Genomic DNA, 22703 nt, shown 5'->3' on the forward strand with positions numbered 1-22703 from the left:
AAAAAGGTCTGCTGATGAAAGTGATTGCATTTACCACACACTTTTGTCCAAGAAAAGCTATGTGAGTGCGCCAACACAGGCCTGAAATCTTCCTAAGAATGCGTGCTTATAGCCTATTTGTTTAAACAGGGGGAGAAAGTTAACACTCAAACACCAGAGATTCTGAATATATTTCATTAGTTCAAATGCCTCTGCAGTTAACAGAGTCTCGGGGGTTTGGTTAACAGCGCAGATGAAAGCAGTTCACCAAACAGTGGAAAATATAACCTGATCAAGTCTGATGCAGTCTCCGTTGCTACGGCAACCGACTCCACCCCCCCACCCGGAGAGGGAACCTGAAACTTGGCGACCCCAGCACCCTAGCGGGGTGGTCGCCTCCCTTCCGTGTCCGCGGCTGTTTTTTATGGTCGGGAATAGGTAAGAGACACAAGTCAACGGGGATGCTAGATTCGTCCCCTCTGGTCTCCGTAGACGGAGCTATAAAAGGAGGTTCGTCCACAAGCCGAAACCCCCCTGTGGCGCCTCAACGTTAAGAACCCCCACGATTCCCTTTCGCCGGCGGGAGACTAAAGGCCGGAAAAGTACAGCCCGCCCAGGGGTGGGAGCCGAGCTAGCCCCACCTCCCGGTGGCTTCTCGCGAACGTGGAGACGCAGCAAGCCTGTGTAACTTCCGGTCGCGACCCATCAGCTTCTCGGCGATTGGTCCATTTCCACGGCCGGCTGGGTGACGTTATCGCCGGGTCCTGGGGCTGCACGTGTGGTGAGGCCTACAGAAGCGGCCTTCAGCTGGACCTTGGTCTCCCCGCCGGACTTCGAGGGTGTCATCGCCGCCCCCGCTGGGGGTGAGCGCCGCGCGGCTGCAGCATGGTGAGCAAGACTTGCTTGTTTCGGCGGCCGGGCGCTGTGGTTTTGCAGAGGCCAGGCTGCTTCCGGTAATACCTTGGCTACTGCGGCCTGGGTCTGGGTCATGCCAGAGGCTGCTTGCGGCACAGTACCCCGAAATGGGCAACCCTCACCACCCTGGGCATTCTTTGCAAGTTACAGTCTCCCACCGCCGAGCCTCCCTGGGATGTGGCCCGGAGAGGAGAATGGCCTTTTTGTTTTACCCCTGGGAGCCTGCAGCCCTGCGCGCTTTCGGTTAACTAAAAGCTGGTGACTGCGGACACAAACGCGCAATCCCGTGCTTCTTGGGGTCTAGCAGAGGGAGCTGCTGGTCTCCCTCAGCGTTGGAGTGGCAGGTGTCTGCGTGTCTGTTTCCTCTGAGAAAGGGAACTTGTGGGAGAGCATAAGGTTGGGCCCAAAGTAAAGCCACTTAATTGGTTTCCCAGTTTAGAGAATCAAAACTGGATAGCGAAGTAAGAATGTAGAAAGAGACGGTGGATCTTACTAAACTTTAGCCGTTTGTGTCGTGATTTTATTTACTGGTTGGTAGATGTTCTGTGTGGAGCTGTCTACTCCAGATTATGTTGTGGCAGGCTTCTTGTCATTCTGGTTCAGTCGGCCAGGGGCCTTCCCTGAGCAGCCAGTGTAAAGTAGCTTTTAAGTCATTTTCACGTCACTGTCTTGTATACATTTTCACGTCACTGTTTTATGTTTTCTTCACCGGAAATTATCTTGATTTTCTTGCTAAGAACAGGGACTTTATCTGACTTTCCCACTTCTGTATTCTCAGTTCCCATAACAAGGTCTGGCACAAAGCAGGTGCTCAAGGAATGTTTGTTGAAGGAAGGTTAAGTATGGATTCTACAGAACACAGCTGATGTTGCCTGCCCCAGAAGTGTAGATTTTTAAAAAGTATTTATCTTTAACATGACTACTAAAGATGCATGTGTGGACTATGGAATTATTCTCCATCTTTTTGTTCTGTTTTAATTAATTGTTGTGATTTTGTTCCTTTGAAGCCTCACAGGAAGAAAAAGCCCTTTATAGAGAAGAAGAAAGCTGTGTCTTTTCACTTGGTCCACCGGAGCCAACGAGATCCTTTAGCAGCAGATGAGACTGCACCCCAGAGAGTTCTATTGCCCACACAAAAAGTAGGTCCTGTTCTTTAGCCAGTCAGTTTGTAGGTAGACAATAGTTTTTTTCTTTTTTCATTTTTTTAAATAAATAGAGACTTGGCATGTTGCCCAGGCTGGTCTCGAACTCCTGGACTCAAGCAGTCCTCCCAGCTTGGCCTCCAAAAGTGCTAGGATTACAGGCATGAGCCACCACGCCTGGCTATGTTAATAGTTTTTAATAAATTGTTAGCCAGCTGTTACTCTCAGATAACTGATACTCTGGGAAATAATCTATAAGTTAATTTTCAGTACAATTTGCTGATTTTTACATCATTCATATTATTTTGATTGGGAAGACAAAGTTCTTTATTTGAGATGTTTAAACGAGCAAATCTTGTAGAATAATGGTAAATATTTACCAAAGCACCAGCTACAATGTGGCATGATGTTATTTAGGGCACCGATATATGCTCAAACTGTGCTCTCTCTAAGATCCTGCCGTTTTATAACCACAAACTGCATTTTGCCTCCTGGTTGCTCATCTTAGGAAATGTAAAATATCTGAGCTCCTTGGTTAGCTCAGGGAACTTTGCAAGGGAGCCTCGAAAAGATTGACTTAATGTTAGACTCTACTTATTAAGACTCTTAATGTTAGATTACACTTATTAAGTGTAGATATTATGAAACAGAGTGTTGGGAAACAGAGTATTGGGGGCCATGGGCCGTGTTTAGCTTTTCAGTAAAGCCAGTTTTGTTGTATGTTGAGAAGTTTTTTTTTTTTGCATATAAATACAAGAAGTTGTACTTAACCTTTCAAGGCACCCAAATCTCTGTTGCCCAGGCTGGCATGCAAAGTGGCTCCATCTCAGCTCACTGCAACTTCTACCTCTTGGGCTCAAGCGATCCTCCCACCTTAGCCTCCAGAGTAGCCAGTACTACAGGCACACGCCACCGGGCCTGGCTGATTTTTAAAATTGTTTTGTAGAAACGAGGTCTCACTGTTTTGCCCAGGCTGGTCTTGAACTCCTAGGCTCAAGTGATCCTCCTACCTCAGCCTCCCAAAGTGCTGGGATTATAGGCATGAGCCACTGCACCTGGCCCCCCAGGTCTTTTCTTATAACCCTCCAAATAGATGATAAAATAAATTGGATGTATATTTCTTGACTCAAAATGTTGCACAGAAATGTCTAGTGGAAGGAGCAATTGTTATTTATGTTTATTGCCCTTTTAAAAGCATGAATGTTTTCATTCCATTTGAATGTTATGTAGCACTCTGGTTTTGAAGCTGTACATTTCCTGTTTGTCAGGAATTCTTTGTCTTTTTCCCATCAGCCAAAATGTTCATGTGCCATCTGGCTCCTACTTGGAAAGCTGTAGTCATTGTAATATTCCCATGCCTTATCCTTGGGAGGCTTACTGATTCCATTTTGTTTATAGCTAAACAGTGAAGAAAGTACTAATTCCATTTTGTTTATAGATAGACAATGAAGAAAGGCGAGCAGAACAGAGGAAGTATGGAGTGTTCTTTGATGATGACTATGACTACCTGCAGCACCTGAAGGAACCATCTGGGCCCTCAGAGCTTATTCCCTCAAGTACCTTCAGTGCACACAACAGGAGAGAGGAGAAAGAAGAAACGCTAGTAATTCCAGTAAGGCTTTTCAGCAGTTTAAGTGTGGGAGTGAGGTGAAGAAATCATTTTTAAATGAAGATATCTGTTTGGGGCAAGAAATGGTGTCCGTATGAAGAGCACAAAGATAGACCACACCTCCACTTAAAATTATATATGTGTATGCACGTGTATACCGTCAGGAGAGAATAGGTCACGTCCTCTCTGGTGGCAGGTGTCAACAGTAACAGCCTTTTTATAGGTTTAGAACTTTAGATTTATAGACATGGCCATGTTAGACAGCACTTTTCAATAGAAGAAAAGCAGCTGACATTCTATATGTTAACAATAAAACTGTTTTCAGGATCATAAACTCTTGTTCTAAGATAGGACTTAACTTTTGTGGAATATTCAGCTCTTTAACACTTTTATAAAAGCTGCAGGCTACTCATAAGCGAACAGAATGAGTGGATGATAATAACATTCTTGTCTTGTAAACAAATGTTCAGTCCACTTTAATACCTTCTCTTTCAGGACAAATGATAGTACGTGTTTATATGAAATGAGTGCTGTTAGTCTAAGTTCTGTTTTCTCCCCTGTTTTTTTTTTTTTTTCTGAGAGGGAGTCTCGCTCTGTCGCCCAGGCTGGAGTGCAGTGGCGCAATCTCGGCTCACTGCAAGCTCCGCCTCCCGGGTTCACGCCATTCTCCTGCCTCAGCCTCTCTGAGTAGCTGGGACTACAGGCGCCCGCCACCACGCCCGGCTAATTTTTTTTTTGTATTTTTAGTAGAGACGGGGTTTCACCTGGTCTCGATCTCCTGACCTCGTGATCCACCCACCTCAGCCTCCCAAAGTGCTGGGATTACAAGCGTGAGCCACCGCGCCCGGCTTTCTCCCCTGTTTATGTTAAGAATGCCCATGTTGTATGCCTCTGTGACCTTATTTTTAATTTGATGTAGAGTAAATTTCTCTGTGGGAAACTTTTATATCACCTAGCACTTCCAAAAAAGGAGACATTCATTAGGTTTATAAGCAAAAGGTAAGAGATACAAAAGGTACCAGTTTACCCTGCTGCTCATTCCCCAATTCTGTCATGGTCTAGGCATTCCTTTCCTTGGGGAAGATGTGATTGTAGTTCTTACAGGCAATAGCTTGTTGCTTAAGGAGACTCAGAAAGGTTAGGTTTCAGGATATCATCCCAAAGAAAGGTAATAACTGCAGTTCCTCGTTCACTAACTAGGTTGTGGCTCTTTTGTAACGCCCCAAATCCCACCACATCTCTGTTGTTCATAGAGAACCAACTTCTTTATTCCTTCTTCCTCAAGGCTTTATTGGTAGTAGGGACTTACTGGCTCACTTGCTTCTGTAACCTATTGAGGGAGAGAACGGGTACCTTAGTGGCTTAACTTGTTTATCTAAGGGAGAAATTCTTAGTAAAGTCTTGCCTGGCTTGTATTGACCAGTACAAGACTAACTTTTTGTTGTTGTTGTTGTTGTTGAGACGGAGTTTTGCTCCTGTTGCCCAGGCTGGAGTGCAATGGCACGATGTCAGCTCACCACAGCATCTGCCTCCCGGGTTCAAGCAATTCTCCTGCCTCAGCCTCCCTAGTAGCTGGGATTACAGGCATGTGCCACCGCGCTCAGCTTATTTTGTATTTTTAGTAGAGCCAGGGTTTCTCCATGTTGGTCAGTCTGGTCTCGAACTCCCAACCTCAGGTGATCCGCCCACTTCGGCCTCCCAAAGTGCTGGGATTACAGGCCTGAGCCACTGCGCCTGGTCGTACAAGACTAACTTTTAATCCTTAATTCATTTTGAGTAAAAGCAATCACTAACTGGCTTTTTAACAGGATAAGGCTCTTAAATGGACACTTCCGTGATGTTTACAGGGACAGCTGAATTGTATTTAAAAACAAAAGTGTCGTTGGTTTTCTGTAGAGCTATGAAAAAATATGGATTAGTCCCATGTGCTTTTTTTACTTTAATTTGTAACACACCACCAAATTCGAATAGATTAGAAACAATGCATAACCCCTAGAAACAGTGTAAGACAGTGTAAAAAGGCAGTATAGAAATGATTGATGCTTGAGCAGGCCCTGATTTTGACTTGAAAGAAAGAGGGTGGTGCCGTTGTGGAAAGTAGCTGGGCAAATGCCATGTAGTTGAGAACTACTGCAACCAATGAAAACACAGCACTCCTCTAAAAAAAAGTAATTCCTCTTTAACGCTTAATCGTGTATGTGATTCTTTGACTACTTTTCAAGATTTGAAAAATATCTCACAAAGGTAAATTCATTTAACACAAGCTGACCTTGTGTTTAATCCCAAACTTCTAAGGATAAATATCACAAAGGTACCTTTTTAAAAACCTAAAAGACTATGTAGATTTTACTACAATTTTAAGTAATTAATAATGTAATATCCTTAAAAAACATTAAATTGTACAGTTTAAATAGGTGAATTGTATGTGAATGATGTCTTAGTAAAGCTGTTTTCTTAAAAATATACTCTACAGCAAAATAACAGATCTTTGTACATGTTTATGCTACTGAGAAGCTCATTTTGGAAGCCATAACATCTTGCCGGGTGTACATTGCCATATGTAGCCTTTACTCATGCGCCTCAGAGGCTTCCAATTCGGAGAGCTTTCTCAGCAAGCCAATGAGGATGCAGATTCCAGCTTTGTGCCTCCTCTTGAGCTGAGGATAGGGCAGGTGGTGAGATGCACAGAGATAAATAACACATGGTGATTGTCCTCACATTATCAACTGTTTGGTCAAGGAGAGGAAACAAGCATAAGAACCAGTGAGAGAATGTAGGCTAGCACATGTTTAAGTAGATTGCAGTGTGTGAAGAAGGCGGGAAGTTCACACAAAGGGAAGTTCTAGGACAGTGATCAGAAAGGGCTTCATGTGGGAGGGTGGGAACCAAGCTGGCCACCAAGCGGTGGATACTGTTGACAGGAGAAGGAATATTTTCAGTCAGGGTGCCGAGACAGCGAGCACTGTGGTTCCATGTCAGGCACGTGCGTGCCAAGTAAAGTGTTTTGCATTATTACATGACTGAGGAATGAACTTGATTTGCATGGTCATATAGAATAACTGACAAATTTGGATACACAGAGTAGTTCTTGATTTTTATAGGTCCTTGAGAACCAGGGCCTTAAATACAGAGTGAAAAATTGAGACCTGTTAGAAACTCAAGAAGGTCACATGATAAAACTATTAAAGGAGCTTAATCTAGCCATGGGTATGAAGGTTGTACTGGATGTAGACTAGCTATATGAGCAGTTGTAGTCATTTATGTTTTGGTTAACTATAAATGAGGTGATGCCCCAAAGAATAGAGTGAAATCACTGTATATAAGAGATTTCAGGGGGACATAGGACAGAGCAAAATGATTTATACCACCTGAGATTTAAGATAGCCAATTCATTACAAGGGCTGTGCCATTACTAGAGATTAGGACATTATCTCTAGTTTAAGAGGAAAAAGTTTAATTTTGTTTTGAAATTTCAGGCAAGTGGAGTTAAGAAACTCTGGGATTTGAATCCCAGAATCTCACTTACTGGTCATTCTCAGGCAGGTGGGCCATTTAAACTTTCTTAGTTTTTGTTCTTTTACTAAAACATGGTGATACCTCATAGGATCTGAGGGATAAATGGAATAATTTACTAGAGAAAGCATTGTGATGTATTATAGACAGTTGCTTTTGAGTTTATGATGGAATATACGTGTTTAACATATATAAACCTGGAGCACAGGTGAGAGAACACAGAATGTAGTTGTAACAGTTTCCTAGGACTGCAGTAACAAATTACCACAAACTAGGTGACTTAAAACAACAGAAATTTCTTTCTTCATGGTTCTGGAGGTCAGAAGTTTGAAATGAAGGTATCAGCAGGGTTGGTTTTTTTCTTGGGGGCTTAGAGGGAGAGGCTATTGAATGGCTCATTCCTAACTTCCGAAGGTTACCAGTGATCATTCCTTGGAATTCCTTGCCTTATAGAGGCCTCACTCCAATCTGCTGTCATCTGCACATGGCATTCTCCCCTGTGAGTCTCTGTCTTCATGTGGTCTCGTTATAGGACCATGGTCCAGTAAGACCTCATCTTATTATAGTTGAGAGGACCCTATTTCAAATATGGTCAGTCTAAGGTTCTGGATGGACATTGATTTGGGGGGGACTTCAACCCAGTACACTAGTTAAGAAGTATTTCCAAATAAACCTAACCATTGTGCAATTTCTTTTTCAAGAGCACTGGAATTAAGTTGCCTTCATCAGTGTTTGCTTCAGAGTTTGAGGAAGATGTTGGATTGTTAAATAAAGCAGCTCCAGTTTCAGGTATTTTTAATTCGTTTATCTTTTCATATGGATAAATGTATTTTGCAAAACATAAAGAAATGATGTAGGATTTTTCTATCCCCAGTAAAGTATTGAAACAATTGAGATATGTCGGGAATTCAGATCAGGGATTATTAGGAAGGGATGAATGTGATCTTTGTATTTTTGTATTCCTGCCATCAAATCCTTACATCTTTTGAGTTCCTGTTTGGAGAGGAAAGTGGGGAAACTATTCTTGGTAATCTAGTTAGGGGAATTGTAACCTTTACGTAACCTCTTACAAAGACAGTGGTATTCATTATTCATTACTTGTAGTGTAATTTTGAAAAATAATCTGTTGTCTTTCAGAATTTCTCCCCAGAGCATACAGGTATTTTTATGGAAGTTCATTTTGCCATCTACACATATATTGGGGGAAAATTTTATTTTTAATTTTTAGTACCAACACTGTATTTCAGAACAAACACAGAAGTCCACAGAAGTGGTGTTGGTACTTTCTCCTAAGTTGCCTTAATTATTAACTTAACACCTGTCCTGTGGCATTCATTAATTAATTTATTCTACAGATTTTTGAGTTGCCACTGTCTGTGTGGCAGGGTCTTGGGTGAAAACAGAATAAAGCATAGTCTCTGACCCAAGAATTTACCTCATTTGGGAAAAATAAACAATAAATGATAAATTACAGTATAGATGGATATTACTAGTGGGGTGAGTAGCACCAAACCCAGCCTCACAGGGTTGGGCAAGGCTTTCTAAAGAAGGTGATGTCTAGTTTGTTTAAGTAAAAGTTAGGTAGGTGGAAGAAGGAGGGGAGGGGTGGGGACCAGAGGATGTTCCAGATAGAGGACTATATGTCCTAAGGCAAGAGAACGTGAATATAGGTAACTGTACACATTTTAGCTTGCCCAGAAGGAAGGGTATGGATTAAAAAGAAATGAGGCCGGAGGGTTAAGTAATGGCCATGTAGCAGAGGGTGTTGGAGGCCATGTCAGATGATAAATTTGGAGTTCAAAGTTTTTCTTGAACTTGAGTTTTTTGTTTTCATTTTCTGCTCCTTGTGGAGCAGGGCTAAGTCCTAAGCAGTGTGCCCAGAGTCAGCCTAGTATTTTTATAGATGGAAGAATATATCCAAAGAAACAGGTAGGTATTTATTAAAATCTCAAAGTCAGAAAATACTGAAAGTATAACAGTCTAAAAATTGCTCATTTGAGTTATTTTTAACAGGTGAATTTAAAGCCCAGTTTCTTCCTGCAGACAAAAGCTTCGAATTAGGCTAGACAAAGTTAAACATTATAGATGTATAATGGAACAATATTTTTACCAGTGGATATTAAAAGAAGCATCATTTCTTTTTTCTTTTTTTTTTTTAAATTATACTTTAAGTCCTGGGATATATGTACAGAATGTGCAGGTTTGTTACGTAGGTATACGCGTCATGGTGGTTTGCTGCACCCATCAACCCATCGTCTACATTAGGCATTTTTCCTAATGCTATCCCTCCCCTAGGCCTCCATCCCCCAACAGGCCCCAGTGTGTGATGTTCCCCTCCCTGTGCCCATGTGTTCTCATTGTTCAACTCCCACTTATGAGTGAGAACATGTGGTGTTTAGTTTTCCGTTCCTGTGTTAGTTTGCTGAGAATTATGGTTTCCAGCTTCATCCATGTCCCTGCAAAGGACATGAACACGTCCTTTTTTATGGCTGCATAGTATTCCATGGTGTATATGTGCCACATTTTCTTTATCCAGTCTATCATTGATGGGCATTTAAGTTGGTTCCAAGTCTTTGCTATTGTGAACAGTGCTACAATAAACCTATGTGTGCATGTGTCTTTATAGTAGAATGATTTATTATCCTTTGGGTATATACCCAGTAATGGGATTGCTGGGTCAAATGGTATTTCTAGTTCTAGATCCTTGAGGAATTGCCACACTGTCTTCCACAATGGTTGAACTAATTTACACTCCCACCAACAATATAAAAGCGTTCCTATTTCTCCACATCCTCTCCAGAATCTGTTGTTTCCTGACTTTTTAATGATTGCCATTCTAATTGGCATGAGATGGTATCTCATTGTGGTTTTGATTTGCATTTCTCTAATGACCAGTGACGATGAGGTTTTTTTCATGTTTGTTGGCTGCATAAATGTCTTCACTTGAGAAATACCTGTTCCTATCTTTTGCCCACTTTTCAATGGGGTTGTTTGTTTTTTTCCTGTAAATTTAAGTTCTTTGTAGATTCTGGATATTAGCCCTTTGTCAGATGGATTGATTGCAAAAATTTTCTCCCATTGTGTGGGTTGCCTGTTGACTCTGATGATAGTTTCTTTTGTTGTGCAGAAGCTCTTTAATTTAATTAGATCCCATTTGTCAATTTTGGCTTTTGTTGCCATTGCTTTTGATGTTTTAGTCAAGAAGTCTTTGCCCATGCCTATATCCTGAATGGTATTGCTTAGGTTTTCTTTTTTTTTTTTTTTTTGAGATGGAGTCTCGCTCTGTCGCCCAGGCTGGAGTGCAGTGGCGCAATCTCGGCTCACTGCAAGCTCCGCCTCCCGGGTTCACGCCATTCTCCTGCCTCAGCCTCTCCGAGTAGCTGGGACTACAGGCGCCTGCCACCACGCCTGGCTAATTTTTTGTATTTTTAGTAGAGACGGGGTTTCACCATGGTCTCGATCTCCTGACCTCGTGATCCGCCCGCCTCAGCCTCCCAAAGTGCTGGGATTACAAGCATGAGCCACCGCGCCCGGCCTTGCTTAGGTTTTCTTCTAGAGTTTTTATGGTTTTAGGTCTTACGTTGAAGTCTTTAATCCATCTTAAGTTAATTTTTGTATAAGGTGTAAAGAAGGGGTCCAGTTTCAGTTTTCTGCATATGGCTAGCCAGTTTTGCCAACACCATTTATTAAATACGGAATCCCTTCCCCATTGCTTGTTTTTTTTCAGGATTGTCTTGTCAAAGATCAGATGGCTGTAGATGTGTGGTGTTATTTCTGAGGCCTCCATTCTGTTCCATTGGTCTATATATCTGTTTTGGTACCAGTACCATGCTGTTTTGGTTACTGTAGCCATGTAGTATAGTTTGAAGTCAGGTAGTGTGATGCCTCCAGCTTTGTTCTTTCTGCTTAGGATTATCTTGTAAATTACTTTGGGCATTATGGCCATTTTTATGATACTGATTCTTCCTATGCATGAGCATGGAATGTTTTTCCATTTGTTTGTGTCCTCTCGGATTTCTTTGAGCAGTGGTTTGTAGTTCCCCTTGAAGAGGTCCTTCACATCCGTTGTAAGTTGGATTCCTAGGTATTTTATTCTCTGTAGCAATTGTGAATGGGAGTTCACTCATGATTTGGCTCTCTGTTTGTCTATTATTGGTGTATAGGAATGCTTGTGATTTTTGCACATTGATTTTGTATCCTGAGACTTTGCTGAAGTTGTTTATCAGCTTAAGGAGATTTTGGGCTGAGATGATGGGGTTTTCTAAATAGACAGTCATGTCATCTGCAAACAGAGACAATTTGACTTCCTCTCTTCCTATTGGAATACCTTTATTTCTTTCTCTTGTCTGATTGCCCTGGCCAGAACTTCCAATACTGTGTTGAATAGGAGTGGTGAGAGAGGGCATCCTTGTCTTGTGCCAGTTTTCAAAGGGAATGCTTCCAGCTTTTGCCCATTCAGTATGATACTGGCTGAGGGTTTGTCATAAATAGCTCTTACTATTTTGAGATATGTTCCATCAATACCTAGTTTATTGAGAGTTTTTAGGATGAAGGGGTGTTGAATTTTGTCAAAGGCCTTTTCTGCATCTATTGAGATAATCATGTGGTTTTTGTCATTGGTTCTGTTTATGTAATGGATTACGCTGAACCAGCCTTGCATCCCAGGGATGAAGCCGACTTGATTGTGGTGGATAAGCTTTTTGATGTGCTGCTGGATTCGTTTTGCCAGTTTTTTATTGACGATTTTTGCATTGATGTTCATCAGGGATATTGGCCTGAAATTTTCTTTTTTTGTTGTGTCTCTGCCAGGTTTTGGTATCAGGATGATGCTGGCCTCATAAAATGAGTTAGAGAGGAGTCCCTCTTTTTCTATTGTTTGGAATAGTTTCAGAAGGAATGGTACCAGCTCCTCTCTGTACCTCTGGTAGAATTTGGCTGTGAATCTGTCTGGTCCTGGGCTTCTCTTTTGGTTGGTAGGCTATTGCTGCCTCTATTTCAGAACTTGTTATTGGTCTATTCAGGGATTCGACTTCTTCCTGATTTAGCCTTGGGAGGGTGTATGTGTCCAGGAATTTATCCATTTCTTCTAGATTTTCTAGTTTATTTGCATAGAGGTGTTTATAGTATTCTCTGATGGTAATTTGTATTTCTGTGGGATCAGTGGTGATATCCACTTTATCATTTTTTATTGTGTCTATTTGATTCTTCTCTCTTTTCTTCTTTATTAGTCTGGCTAGCAGTCTATCTATTTTGTTAATCTTTTCAAAAAACCAGCTCCTGGATTCATTGGTTTTTTTGAAGGGTTTTCGTGTCTCTGTCTCCTTCAGTTCTGCTGTGTTTTAGTTATGTCTTGTCTTCTACTAGGTTTTGAATTTGTTTGCTCTTGTTTCTCTAGTTCTTTTAATTGTGATGTTAGGGTGTCGATTTTAGATCTTTCCTGCTTTCTCCTGTGGGAATTTAGTGCTATAAATTTCCTCTTAAACACTGCTTTAGCTGTGTCCCAGAGATTCTGATATGTTGTGTCTTTTTTCTCATTGGTTTCAAAGAACTTATTTATTTCTACCTTATTTTTGTTATTTACCCAGTAGTCATTCAGGAGCAAGTTGTTCAGTTTCCAAGTAGTTGTGCATTTTTGAGTGGATTTCTTAGTCCTGAGTTCTAATTTGATTACACTATGGCCTGAGAGACTGCTTGTTATGATTGCCATTCTTTTGCATTTGCTGAGGAGTGTTATACTTCCAATTATGTGGTCAATTTTAGGGTAAGTGCAGTATGGTGCTGAGAAGAATGTATATTCTGTTGATTTGGGGTGGAGAGTTATGTCACTGTTTATTAGGTCTGCTTGGTCCAGGGCTGAGTTCAAGTCCTGAAGATCCTTGTGAATTTTCTGTCTCGTTGATCTGTCTAATATTGACAGTGGGATGTTAAAGTCTCCCATTATTATTGTGTGGGAGTCTAAGTCTCTTTGTAGGTCTCTTAGAACTTGCTTTATGAATCTGGGTGCTCCTGTATTAGGTGCATATATATTTAGGGTAGTTAGCTCTTCTTGTTGCATTGTTCCCTTTACTATTATGTAATGCCTTTCTTTGTGTTTTTTGATCTTTGTTGGTTTAAAGTCTGTTTTATCAGAGACTAAGATTGCAACCCTTGCTGTTTTTGCTTTCCATTTGCTTGGTAAATATCCTCCATTGCTTTATTTTGAGTCTGTGTGCATCTTTGCACGTGAGATGGGTCTCCTGAATACAGCACACTGATGGGTCTTGACTCTTTATCCAGTTTGTCAATCTGTGTCCTTTAATTGGAGCATTTAGCCCATTTACATTTAAGATTAATATTGTAATGTGTTAGTTTGATTCTGTCATTATGATGCTAGCTGGTTATTTTGCCCGTTAGTTTATGCAGTTTCTTCATAGTATTGATGGTCTTTACTATTTGGTATGTTTTGCAGTGGCTGGTACCAGTTTTTCCTTTCCATATTTAGTGCTTCCTTCAGGAGCTCTTGTAAGGCAGGCCTGGTGGTGACAAAATCTCTCAGCATTTGCTTATCTGGAAAGGATTTTATTTCTCCTTCACTTATAAAACTTAATTTGGCTGGATATGAGATTCTAAGTTGAAAATTATTTAAGAATGTTGAATATTGGCCCCCACTCTTTTCTGGCTTGTAGGGTTTCTGCCGAGAGATCCACTGTTAGTCTGATGGGCTTCTCTTTGTGGGTAACCCGACCTTTCTCTCTGGCTGCCCTTAACATTTTTTTCTTCATTTCAACCTTGGTGAATCCGACAATTATGTGTCTTGGGGTTGTTCTTCTCGAGGAGTATCTTTGTGGTGTTCTCTGTGTTTCCTGAATTTGAATGTTGGCCTCTCTTGCTAGGTTGGGGAAGTTCTCCTGGGTAATATCCTGAAGAGTGCTTTTCAACTTGGTTCCATTCTCCCCATCACTTTCAGGTACATCAGTCAAACGTAGATTTGGTCTTTTCACATAGTCCCATATTTCTTGGAGGCTTTGTTTGTTCCTTTTCATTCTTTTTTCTCTAATCTTGTCTTCATGCTTTATTTCATTAAGTTGATCTTCAATCACTGATATCCTTTCTTCCACTTGATCAATTCGGCTATTGATACTTGTGTATGCTTCACAAAGTTCCCTTGCTGTGTTTTTCAGCTCCATCAGGTCATTTACGTTCTTCTCTAAACTGGTAACTCTAGTTAGCAATTCCTCTTACCTTTTTTCAAGGTTTTTAGCTTCCTTGCATTGGGTTAGAACATGCTCCTTTAGCTCGGAGGAGTTTGTTACTACCCACCTTCTGAAGTGTACTTCTGTGAATTCATCAAACTCATTCTCCGTCCAGTTTTGTTCCCTTGCCGGTGAGGAGTTGTGATCCTTTGAAGAGAAAAGGCATTCTGGTTTTTGGAAATTTCAGCCTTTTTGTGCTGGTTTTTCCTCATCTTCTTGGATTTATCTACCTTTGGTCATTGTTGTTGGTGACCTTTGGATGGGGTTTCTGTGTGGACGTCCTATTTGTTGATGTTGATGCTGTTCCTTTCTGTTAGGTTTATTTCTAACAGTCAGACCTCTCTGCTGCAGGTCTGCTGGAGTTTGCTGGAGGTCCACTCCAGTCCCTGTTTGCCTGGGTATCACCAGCAGAGGCTGCAGAACAGCAAAGATTGCTGCTTGTTCCTTCCCCTGGAAGCTTTGTCCCAGAGGGGTACCTGCCAGATGCCAACCAGAGCTCTCATCTATGAGGTGTCTGTCGACCCCTGATGGGAGGTGTCTCCCAGGCAGGAGGCACAGGGGTCAGGGACCCACTTGAGGAGGCAGTCTGTCCCTTAGCAGAGCTCAAGCACTGTGCTGGGAGATCCGCTGCTCTCTTCAGAGCCAGCAGGCAGGAACGTTTGAGTCTGCTGAAGCTGCGCCCACAGCCGCCCCTTCCCCCAGGTGCTCTGTCCCAGGAAGATGGGAGTTTTATTTATAAGCCCCTGACTGGGGCTGAGGCAGCATTTTTTTTCCTTTTTTTGTCTTGTAGTGGTCACTCTTTATTCTTCACTAGACTGAACTTAGTTCTTAATCATTCTTTTATCCTCAATATATTAATAGACTCTTGGCTATCATAGGTCCTTATATTGTGAGTTAAGTGAATGAATTGTTGCTGTCTTGGGAATTATTGCTCAATTTTTGTTTTCCTTCTAGGACCTCGACTGGATTTTGATCCTGACATTGTTGCAGCTCTTGATGATGATTTTGACTTTGATGATCCAGATAATCTGCTTGAGGATGACTTTATTCTTCAGGCCAATAAGTCAACAGGAGAGGAAGAGGGAATGGATATACAGTATGTGTGGTTTGTTTCAAAGCAGAGATGATGACCTAAGTGTTACTGCTTCAGTGGGATGGTAACCATAGAACATTACAGTTGGAAGAGACCTTCAAGAGCATTTAATCTGAGACTTCCGTATTTTAGAGCAGAAAATGTGAGATTCATTGCTTTTCCTACCAAACCAGATTGATCAGACACCCTCACTCTTCCTGCCTAGACAAGAACCCTTCCTGCCTAGACAAGAACCCTTCCTGAAATACCTTCCAATTTTACTTGTGTAAAGTGGTTTTGTTCTGTTACTTTTTAAGTTGTTTTGGTAGGTAATTTGTGACCTTTACTTTAGGAAATCTGAGAATGAAGATGACAGCGAGTGGGAAGATGTGGATGATGAGAAGGGAGATAGCAATGATGACTATGACTCTGCAGGCCTATTGTCAGATGAAGATTGTATGTCTGTGCCCGGAAAAACTCACGGAGCTGTAGCAGATCACTTGTTCTGGAGTGAGGAAACAAAAAGTCGCTTCACGGAGTATTCGATGACTTCCTCAGTCATGAGGAGAAATGAACAGCTGACCCTACATGATGAGAGGTTTGAGAAGGTAAGGTCCCCACGTAAGGGATGCTTTAGTACTATGATAATTTTTTTTTTTTAATACCTGTCAGCTTTAGCCCAGGTTGAAGTGCTCACCAACCACAAAGTCAATCATAGGAAGTTTACAACTATCCAGCTATAGGTTCATGTAGCCAGCATAAAGCAGAAAGGTATCAGTGCAGTACAGGAGCACAAAGACTGCAAAGGGAGCATAGAACTGTGCAGAAGAAGAGTAATTTAATTGCTTAGGAGGATGTGACTTTTCCAATTTACATCACACACTTACACCTGGAGGTGGCTCAAATGATGCCTCATTCAACCTGAATGGATAACCAAAAGTAGCTGTAATAGTTTTATTCTCAGTAACTGTGGTAGGACAACTCACTTGAGTTTCTATTTGGCCCTTAAAACCCCTAGAAGTGGCCCTTAAAACCTCATCATCTCTAATGTTGTGCTTCTTTATTATGTATGTCATATATAGATTTGTCTCAGATTAGAATGTGAAATCCCCAAGGGCAGAGAGTTTTTTATATTTTGCTCACGATATATCCGAAAGCCTAAAATGGTGTCTTGGCATGTAGTAGAAGTTTAAAGTGTTCCATAAATGATAAATGAATGAAGGAATAGTTTCCTTCAAGGTGAGTCTAAAGATAGAAGTAATCCACTCGAGGACCTTGATGAAGCCGATTGGGTTGAGGTTGATCTGGAAACTGGACCATCCTCTGGCCAAGTCAGCTGATCTGCCCGCGAGCTAAGTAGATGTTAGGCGCCTTGCTGTTTGCCTTGTTTTTTTTTTTAAAGACAGATTGGGACCCAAAGCTAAAACTTTTGAGTGTTGAAAACAGCGTATCTCTTTATTAAAACAGAGCATAAAAGCACCTTAGTTATTGTTGTTTTCCCTTTATGTATTCTATGAGGCCAGTCACCCTAGTTTTGATTCTGGAAAGAACGTGTGTAGGTCAAAAGGAGTTGGCTGATCAAGCATTCTTATTTTCCCCCTTGAATTCTGACCTCCTGATTCTGAATTTCTCCAACAGTAATCCATAAGATGCTATATTTCTGAAGTATTGGCCTGATTGAGCACATCAAAATTCCATTTCTTTCCATTTCTCATCTGGTGTTTTCAGACATAACTAACACTAAGGAACAGAATGGAAGTAGAGTATAAGACACTTTTGAAAGCTTGAATTTTCATATACTGTATTTGGTTCTGTTGTAACAGATTAGCTCCAGGGTTTATAATCCCAACCTATAGACTGTTTATACAGGTTTTTAATCCCACCTATCCTGTTGTTTGTTCTGTAGCACATAACACCTCCTAACATCATCTCTAATGTTGTGCTTCTTTATTATGTATGTCATGTATAGATTTGTCTCAGATTAGAATGTGAATTCCCCAAGGGCAGACAGTCTTTTGTATTTTGCTCATGGATACATCCAAAACCCTAAAATGGTGTCTTGGCATGTAATAGAAGTTTAAAGTGTTCCATAAATGATAAATGAATGAAGGAATAGTTTCCTTCAAGGTGAATCTAAAATAAAGGCTCTTACCTTGCTACCTTCTCACCTAATACTATTTTCCCTCTTCTCTTGAGGGAGAAGCAAACTGTTGCTACAAATCTCACTCTTCAGGAGATATATCCCCCCCATTTACTCTTTGTCAAAGCTTAACAGTGTCAACACCATTTGCATAATATAGTAATTATTGTCTAAACAAGAACGAAATATATACGTTAGTAGGAGAATTTTCAGTTGCACAATCTTTTAGTTTGCATAACTAAGGAATTTGAAAATATCTTCAGGCTAGGCATAGTGTCTCGTGCCTATAATCCCAGAACTGTGGGAGGCTGAAGCAGATGGATCACTTGAGCCTAGGAGTTTGAAACTGTCTTGGGCAATGCAGACCCTGTTTCTATTTAAAAAAATAAATAAAATAGCCTGGTGTGGCGGCATGTGCCTGTGGTCCCAGCTGCTTGAGAGGCTGAGGAGGGAGGATTGCTTGAGCCTGCAGTGAACTATGATCGCGCCAGTGTACTCCAGGCTGGGAGACAGTGAGAGAGATACTTAAAAAAAAAGAAAAAGTATCTTGAAAAATGTTCTGACGTAATTTGTGCTGCCTAGCATTTTGTTCTCCAAGCTGAGTGGAATAATGCCTTTCATTTACATGTTAAATGGAAGCCTATTTTTAGTCTAAATGTAAGTCTTAAAGTACTGAGCAGAAATATCTTCCACATCCTATTGTTGCATTAAATCCCTACTGATATTTTAATGGTAATTGTGATAGTACCTGAATAACTATTGTGTAAGAATAAAGTTAATGTAAAAAAATTTTTAAGTGTGTAGTCTTACTGAGTACATTTGCTTTTCATGGTATCTTTTCTCTGTTTATATTCAAGTTTTATGAGCAATATGATGATGATGAAATTGGAGCTCTGGATAATGCAGAATTGGAAGGTTCTATTCAAGTGGACAGCAATCGCTTACAGGAAGTTTTGAATGACTACTATAAAGAGAAGGCAGAGAAGTACAGTGACTTTTCTTTCCTTGTTTAGCTGTTCTTTTAAAAAAAAAAAAAAATTCCAAAAAAGGTCTATAGTATAACTGAATTGAGGAAAAAATTAACCTAGTCAAAATCCGTATGAAGAAAATGAAAAAGGAAAAAAGAAAAGGGAAAAAAAAAGATAGGAGGGGGGAAAAAAGAAAGTGGTACATTTTCCATAAACTTTGGCTTATGTGTAGCTCATTGTTTTGCCTACATTTTGGTGTTAAGTGTTCTGAAGTAGAATGTAATGGGAATATACGAGGAGCCACTTTCTCCATATCTTTGACTGGAGAAGAGTCATGGTAGAATGTGTATTCGTTTTTTAAATTTTTTTTTTTTTTTTGAGATGGAGTCTTGCTCTCTTGCCCAGGCTGGAATGCAGTGGTGTGATCTCAGCTCACCTGCAACCTCTGCCTCCCAGGTTCAGGTGATTCTCCTGCCTCAGCCTCCTGAGCAGATGTGATTACAGGTGCACGCCACCATGCCCAGCTAATTTTTGTATTTTTAGTAGAGATGGGGTTCCACCACGTTGGCCAGGCTGGTCTCAAACTCTTGACCTCATGTAATATGCCCGCCTCGGTCTCCCAAAGTGCTGAGATTATAGGCGTGAGCCACTGCTCCTGGCCAATTTTAAATTTTTTTTTTACTTTTATTTATTTTGCTTAAAAGTTTTGTTTTGATAGAAGCATGAGTATTATTAAGGTGTGAAATGTAAGGACAGGCCGGGCGTGGTGGTGTACACCTGTAATCCCAGCTATTTGGGAGGCCGAGACAGGATTGCTTGAACCTGGAAGGTGGAGGTTGCAGTGAGCTGAGGTAGCACCACTGCTTCCAGCCTGGGTGACAGGGCGAGACTCTGTCTCAAAAAAAAAAAAGAAATAAAGGGACACATACCCCTTGGAAAATAAGATGGTGTTTCTAGTCTTTTGGGCTGAAGAATTATTCCAAGTATACGCTCTTTTCATCTTTCTGAAATGCCAGGTGTTCTGAGAAGTAGGTATTTACATCTTGTGGAAAGATAAGAATTTGTCTCTCCAGCTCGATTAGCGGAACTGACCAGCCAGTTATTTTGGCAAATCAGCATCCACATCAAGGTGACTCTTCTCTGAGAGAAACTGATGAAGCGTTCAAATCAGCTAGAAAGTTCTGATGTTCCATGATCACTATAATATATAGATTCCATAGCAGAACAAGAAACTATACAGTTTGAGTGAAATATTTGAATACTTTGCAGAGACAGATGAGTTATGCTTTTTTAGGCTTTAAAAACCTGTTTTCTTAGGAAGCTGCCTTGGAAAGACACAGCTAGATGTTACCTTCCTATCAGCTGAGTGAATGTCCAAAACTCACTGGAGGGAAGAGGCAGGGCTGGGTAGAACAGAGTTTGACAGAAAATGACGGATGGGTCACTGGAATATGTGCATTTAAAATACTGGTTTTTTCCACAGCTAAAAATTGCGGTTTTAGTGACATAGTATAATAATAAGTCATTTTCCCCCCTCTTGGTCTTCACTTTTAAAATCTCATCTAAAAGTTCTGTAAAACTGAATACCCTTGAACCCTTGGAGGATCAAGACCTGCCAATGAATGAGCTTGATGAGTCTGAGGAGGAAGAAATGATTACTGTAGTCCTTGAAGAAGCCAAAGAGAAGTGGGATTGTGAATCTATTTGTAGTAAGTATATTCACTTTACGATAGTAATTTTAAAGTATTAAAGTATATCAACTTTAGGCTGGGCGCGGTGCCTCATGCCTGTAGTAATCCCAGCACTTTGGGAGGCCAAGGCGGGTGGATCACCTGATGTCAGTTCAAGAGCAGCCTGGCCAACATGGTGAAACCCCGTCTCTACTAAAAATACAAAAATTAGTCAGGCATGGTCGCAGGCACCTGTAATCCCAGCTGCTCGAGAGGCTGAGGCAGGAGAATAGCTTGAACCCGGGAGGCGGAGGTTGCAGTGAGCTGAGATCACGCCATTGCACTCCAACCTGGGCAACGAGCAAAACTCTGTCTAAAAAAAAACATATCAACTTTGAAAAAATACATATATTTTAATAAGAGGCTTTTAGGAAATTTGTGAAAAATTATTTGGAAAGAGTAATATTCCATACTGAGGTGTAAGCAATTTATAAAACATTGATCAGAGACTCCAGTGCTATTTTGCACTATGAAAACGCAAGGTCAGAAATATAGTAGGAATTCAGTAATGCTTTGTGGAACTGAAAACGTGCTTACTGATGCATGACTTTTATTTGTTTGTTTAGGTACGTACTCAAATTTATATAACCATCCACAGCTTATCAAGTATCAACCAAAGGTAAGTCCTAGTGTGCTGAGCTATTTGAAGGATGCAGTGCATAAAAAAATAGAGTGCACATTTTCACACAGTAACTTTTCATCTTTGTGGCTAGGATGATATTAGAAAAAGCATCAACAGTATGTCATTAATGAGCTATTTTTTAATAGGAATGAGAAATAACTCTAGTACCATTTTATCTGTATTTCAGCCCAAACAAATTCGAATATCTTCTAAAACAGGAATACCTCTCAATGTCTTACCAAAGAAAGGACTCACAGCAAAGCAAGCTGAAAGAATACAGATGATTAATGGCAGTGATCTTCCGAAAGTATCAACTCAGCCACGTTCTAAAAATGAAAGCAAAGAAGATAAAAGAGCAAGAAAGCAAGCTATAAAAGAAGAGCGCAAGGTAAAATATATTTTTCAAATGTGAGATTTACAAAGAGCTGGTGGAGGGGAAATTAGGGGAATTTTGTAAAAGCAGTCTGTATCAGTTTAAAGATATGAATAATACAAGTATATTCTTGTACTTAAACAGGAACGAAGAGTGGAGAAGAAAGCTAACAAATTAGCATTTAAACTGGAGAAAAGAAGGCAAGAGAAAGAGCTGCTGAACTTGAAGAAGAATGTTGAGGGTCTAAAGCTATAGACAGTGGAGCATACAGGGCAAGGCATTTCATTAGGGGCTCCTCATCTTCAGTCATTGACTAGAACCTTCAGAAAGACAAAACTGTGTTTGCCATTTTTACTGGCAGATAATATTTGTATTATTTTTTTCCAACAAGTGTCCCCTGCCAACCATCTTGTAAATATTGTAATATTTTAATTTTTAATATTATAAGCTTACATTTGCTCTGAAATAAATGACTTCATGAATGTGAAATGTTTGGATAAATTAAAGGAAAATATCTTCATAACTTGAATGGAATTGGTGTATTCATTTATTTGTATGGTTGTCATAGTTGTTTTTTGCAGATGTTTTCAAATATTTCTTTGAATCCTCTCCACGCCTTTTCAGGAATTACATGGTTTAATTTGCTGTAAATAGAAAAGTGGCCTGGTTAAACTCAATTTTGAAATGCTGACTTTATTCTGTTTAGTGTAAGATGAGTTTTTCTGAGAAGGTTCCACTGTTAGGAAGCTAAGTTTTCCCTTGCTGTATACAAAGGACTATTTCAAAAGTGTGGCAAAACTGAATATTAAGGTTCTTAAGATTCATATTTCCTGTTATATTACTGGATGACTTGCTTTTGGGATTTAGGAACAGTGAAGGCAGGAAACAGAATAGTCAAGGAAATAAGAAAACTTATTTGGCTTCAATGAGTCCCTAGTTCAAAATCAGAAATATTTATTTCAGTTTAAACTGGAGAGTTTGTCTTTTCAACATTAGTTAATGCTTGGAACCATTCATACTTGATTAAAATACATAGTTGAAAACTTTCTCTGTTTTTGATGAGTTGATTTTTGTTTTAACTGATTTAAACTTTTTCAAGGTTTAGGCGGTGACATCATCACAATTGTTGATTATTTGGTAAACTGTGACTTCTTGCAACAGATTCGTGGCCCTGGTTTATGTTCTTGACCTAGTATGTTGTTATCTGGACTGGGCTGTAAAAATCTGTGAACACTGTTGCTCTGAGTTAGGAACAGAATGGCTGGGGCAGAACCATTTTTGGCAGGTGAGCTGCACTTGATATCTAAATTATTAGAAAATGCCTTCATCTGTAATCATTTGTTTATGGCTTTTCCAAAGCTGGTAGGTATTAGCTTGTTCTACCATGTGTGATCCGTTTAAATCTAAG

General features: G+C 40.4%; 2 protein-coding genes across 4 annotated transcripts in view; both read left to right on the forward strand.

Moving 5' to 3' along the window:
• The first annotated feature begins 661 nt into the window (after positions 1-661).
• On the forward strand, positions 662-21824 carry LTV1 (LTV1 ribosome biogenesis factor). Of its 2 annotated transcripts, XM_055266140.2 has the most exons (11): positions 662-867; positions 1902-2033; positions 3475-3648; positions 7860-7947; positions 15345-15486; positions 15815-16070; positions 18460-18587; positions 20140-20279; positions 20867-20919; positions 21110-21310; positions 21440-21824. In XM_055266140.2, exons 1-11 carry the CDS (start codon positions 865-867, stop codon positions 21548-21550), a joined length of 1428 nt encoding a protein of 475 aa, XP_055122115.1. In that variant the 5' UTR covers positions 662-864; the 3' UTR covers positions 21551-21824. The 2 variants fall into 2 exon arrangements, with proteins under 2 accessions (XP_055122115.1, XP_055122124.1); XM_055266149.2 differs by lacking the exons at positions 662-867; positions 1902-2033; positions 3475-3648; positions 7860-7947; positions 15345-15486 and adding an exon at positions 15504-15625.
• Positions 21825-21897: 73 nt separating this feature from the next.
• The window catches only part of ZC2HC1B (zinc finger C2HC-type containing 1B), a 101307-nt gene continuing 100501 nt past the window's right edge, over positions 21898-22703 (forward strand). For both annotated transcript variants that reach the window (XM_055266296.2, XM_055266287.2), the window contains exon 1: positions 21898-22580. In XM_055266296.2, coding sequence (XP_055122271.1) covers positions 22553-22580 — 28 coding nt within the window. In that variant the 5' untranslated portion in view covers positions 21898-22552. The remainder of the gene's footprint in view (positions 22581-22703) is intronic.

The sequence above is a fragment of the Symphalangus syndactylus genome, chromosome 2 (genome assembly GCF_028878055.3).
Source record: "Symphalangus syndactylus isolate Jambi chromosome 2, NHGRI_mSymSyn1-v2.1_pri, whole genome shotgun sequence".
In the NCBI taxonomy this organism is placed as follows: domain Eukaryota; kingdom Metazoa; phylum Chordata; class Mammalia; order Primates; family Hylobatidae; genus Symphalangus; species Symphalangus syndactylus.